The 2,695-nt window shown below is 42.7% G+C and overlaps 1 protein-coding gene across 1 annotated transcript; it reads right to left on the minus strand.

Moving 5' to 3' along the window:
- Positions 1–1,476: 1,476 nt before the first annotated feature.
- On the minus strand, positions 1,477–2,685 carry LOC100543889 (myosin-8-like). Its single transcript, XM_010726518.3, has 3 exons — positions 2,545–2,685; positions 2,309–2,404; positions 1,477–2,007 (listed from the first exon to the last, which is right to left on the minus strand). Exons 1-3 carry the CDS (start codon positions 2,668–2,670, stop codon positions 1,852–1,854), a joined length of 378 nt encoding a protein of 125 aa, XP_010724820.1. The 5' UTR covers positions 2,671–2,685; the 3' UTR covers positions 1,477–1,851.
- Positions 2,686–2,695: the final 10 nt, after the last annotated feature.

Genomic DNA, 2,695 nt, shown 5'->3' on the forward strand with positions numbered 1-2,695 from the left:
TTGTCTTCATGGAGGAATTCAATTCCAGGCCTTTGCTTCATATGCTTTTCTATGTCAGGCACCATTTTGTCAAAGTGCCTCTCTCCTGCCATCTGCTGCACAACAAGAGAATGTAAAGGGATATTGGTGGGAAGGTCCAGCCTCTACTGCCATCCCACCAACATCTGCCTCTGACATTGTGTGACAACATGATAAAACAGGAAGCATTACTTTCAGAGCAGCCCTCATCATGTAGACAATATAGTTAATGTATATAAAGTAACAAAACTTATTTTAATTTTTTTTTCTCTATTAAAATGTATTAAAAAGAGGACAAAAACTCCCACAAAACTAGTAGGGTATTAGACCCTGTTTCTGTGGGACAAACAGATCACTCTGGTTCGATAGCAGTGGTTGTAATTGTCAGTGAGCTCTCCAGGTGCTCATCAGAGATGCTTGATGACATTTTGCTCCTCCTGTACTTCATCCTTCAGAACAGTTGTTCACCAGCATACGCACTGCCAAAAGTGAATGAGGCGTGACTGTGACGTGAGGGGTATTTCTCTCTGTTAAAAGACAACTGGTAATGGTCTGGTGAAGTGACATGGTCACATTTTTGTTTCCAACTCTAAACATTCCATTTGAAAATTTGCAGATAATGTATTTATGTTGACTGAAAATGGAGTTGCAAATAAACCAAAACATTGATGAGTTTTTTTTTACAATCTTGAGACCTATTCCTAAATTCCTTAATAAACTGGAAGGCATGGCTGCATGTTTTTGCTGTTTGCAGGATGATGTTTAGCCAGGCCATCAGGTGAGCTGTCCCTGCCCTGCACCCCATCCCTGGGCTCATGGCACAGTGAGGTCTGCTTGGTGCTGAGGGGAAGGGCCGCCACAATGGTGTGGGGCAGGGATGGCCGCAGGGACAGCTGGGCTAGGCTGCATTCAGACCATAGGCTGTGTGTTACATATGCCTGCCTTAGCAGATACACAATGCACCAGGGTCCCGTGCTGCCAGGATGGCTATTCTTTATTTCTAGCTGCACTAGCCTGACAGTCAGTTGCCTTTGCAAAACTCTTATTCCATGTAAATGAAGCAACAGTGTTTCTTTACAAGCAACCTGGATTATAATGCTCTTTGCTTCAGAGTAAATCAATTCAGAGGTGCTCTCTGCTAAGGCTGTGTAGACCTCTTGCTTCACTGCCGAGAAAAGCTGCAGTCAGTAGCACCATCTGTGCCTTGAAGATTTTCTGTGTAGCCTTATTTTCCTCATTTTTGTCCTTCCCGTGTGTTTTTGTTTGTTAGTTTTAGTTTTTTCTCTGTTATGGTTGAAGAACACTGGCTTTTAGCTGTGAAAGGAAGGTGCAAATGGCTACCATTTTTGGTGTTTCACTGTTTTTCATAGTGTTAGGCTAAGCAATTCCTGTCATCTTGTCAAGTTCCTGGAGTTGTTCCCATTTCAAGTTTAAAAAATTAAAAAAAAAAAAGAGTTCCTCTTGCTATTTACTCTTAAACATTTATTCTTGTAGAAACTAATTCAAATATTAACTTATAATTGCATTGTTGGGGAACATTGTATAGTACTGCAAAATTTTGCTTGCTCTGTTGGCAATAAATGTTACATTTAGAGTTCTACTCCATAACATTAATTGTTCTTAGAATCATCATTTGAAAAAAAGCACACCCATTAGTAATTGTAGCGACTTGAATTCTGACAAATAGCACCACTGCTTCTGCTGTGTATGCAAAGGAATCTACAGACTTTATTCTCTAGACACTGACATGGTTACAAAGACATAGCAGAAAAAGGTGACAGAGGGTTCACATTTTGTGCACTCCTCATGCCGCTTTGCTGCCTCACGACATCCTCACTCTTCCCCTTCTATCTTCTTACTGTGAAACTCCCGACTCTTTACACGGAGCTTGTTGACCTGTGACTCTGCAATGTCTGCCCGCTCCTCGGCTTCCTCCAGCTCGTGCTGGATCTTGCGGAACTTGGAGAGGTTGACATTGGACAGCTCCTCCTGTGTGGGGAAAGGGTGTTGGTAGTGAACAAAGACAAGCGTTTCACTTCTCCTGCCCCTACATCTTGAGGTCTGTCAGATCTTTTCAGGTTAAGGAATGGTCTTCTTATCAGCACTCTATCAATGGTTAAATATAAGCCTCCTCAATCTCAGTTATTTATGACACCACTGTAAAGTCGAACACTGCCTCACAGCTGACAACTAAACTTTACACAAACTTAATTCTATTTCCATGCTTATAACCCACTGTGTGATTTTCCCTTGGAAAATGACCCTTGATCCCACTCAGCATGGTACTTACAGCCTCCTCAGCTTGTCTCTTGTAGGATTTCACTTTCATCTGCAGTTTGTCCACCAGATCCTGGAGTCTAAGAATGTTCTTCCGGTCTTCCTCAGACTAAAGAAGATGGTAAGCAGGAAAGAGAGAGAATTGTTTTTCCCCACACCATAAAATGACATTTCCTCTTGGACTTCATAGAGAAATGCAGTGGGTTCCTATAGAATGGTATGTCAACACAAAGATGCCATCAACCTTACCTGGTAGGTCAGCTCCTTCACCCTCCTCTCGTACTTGCGCACACCCTTCACAGCTTCAGCGCTGCGCTTCTGCTCAGCATCAACCTCCCCTTCCAGCTCCCGCACCTGCAATGAGAAACCCATCATTGGAGCTTCCCTGCTATCTCTGACC

This window comes from Meleagris gallopavo, unplaced genomic scaffold (assembly GCF_000146605.3).
Source record: "Meleagris gallopavo isolate NT-WF06-2002-E0010 breed Aviagen turkey brand Nicholas breeding stock unplaced genomic scaffold, Turkey_5.1 ChrUn_random_7180001829507, whole genome shotgun sequence".
Classification (NCBI taxonomy): domain Eukaryota; kingdom Metazoa; phylum Chordata; class Aves; order Galliformes; family Phasianidae; genus Meleagris; species Meleagris gallopavo.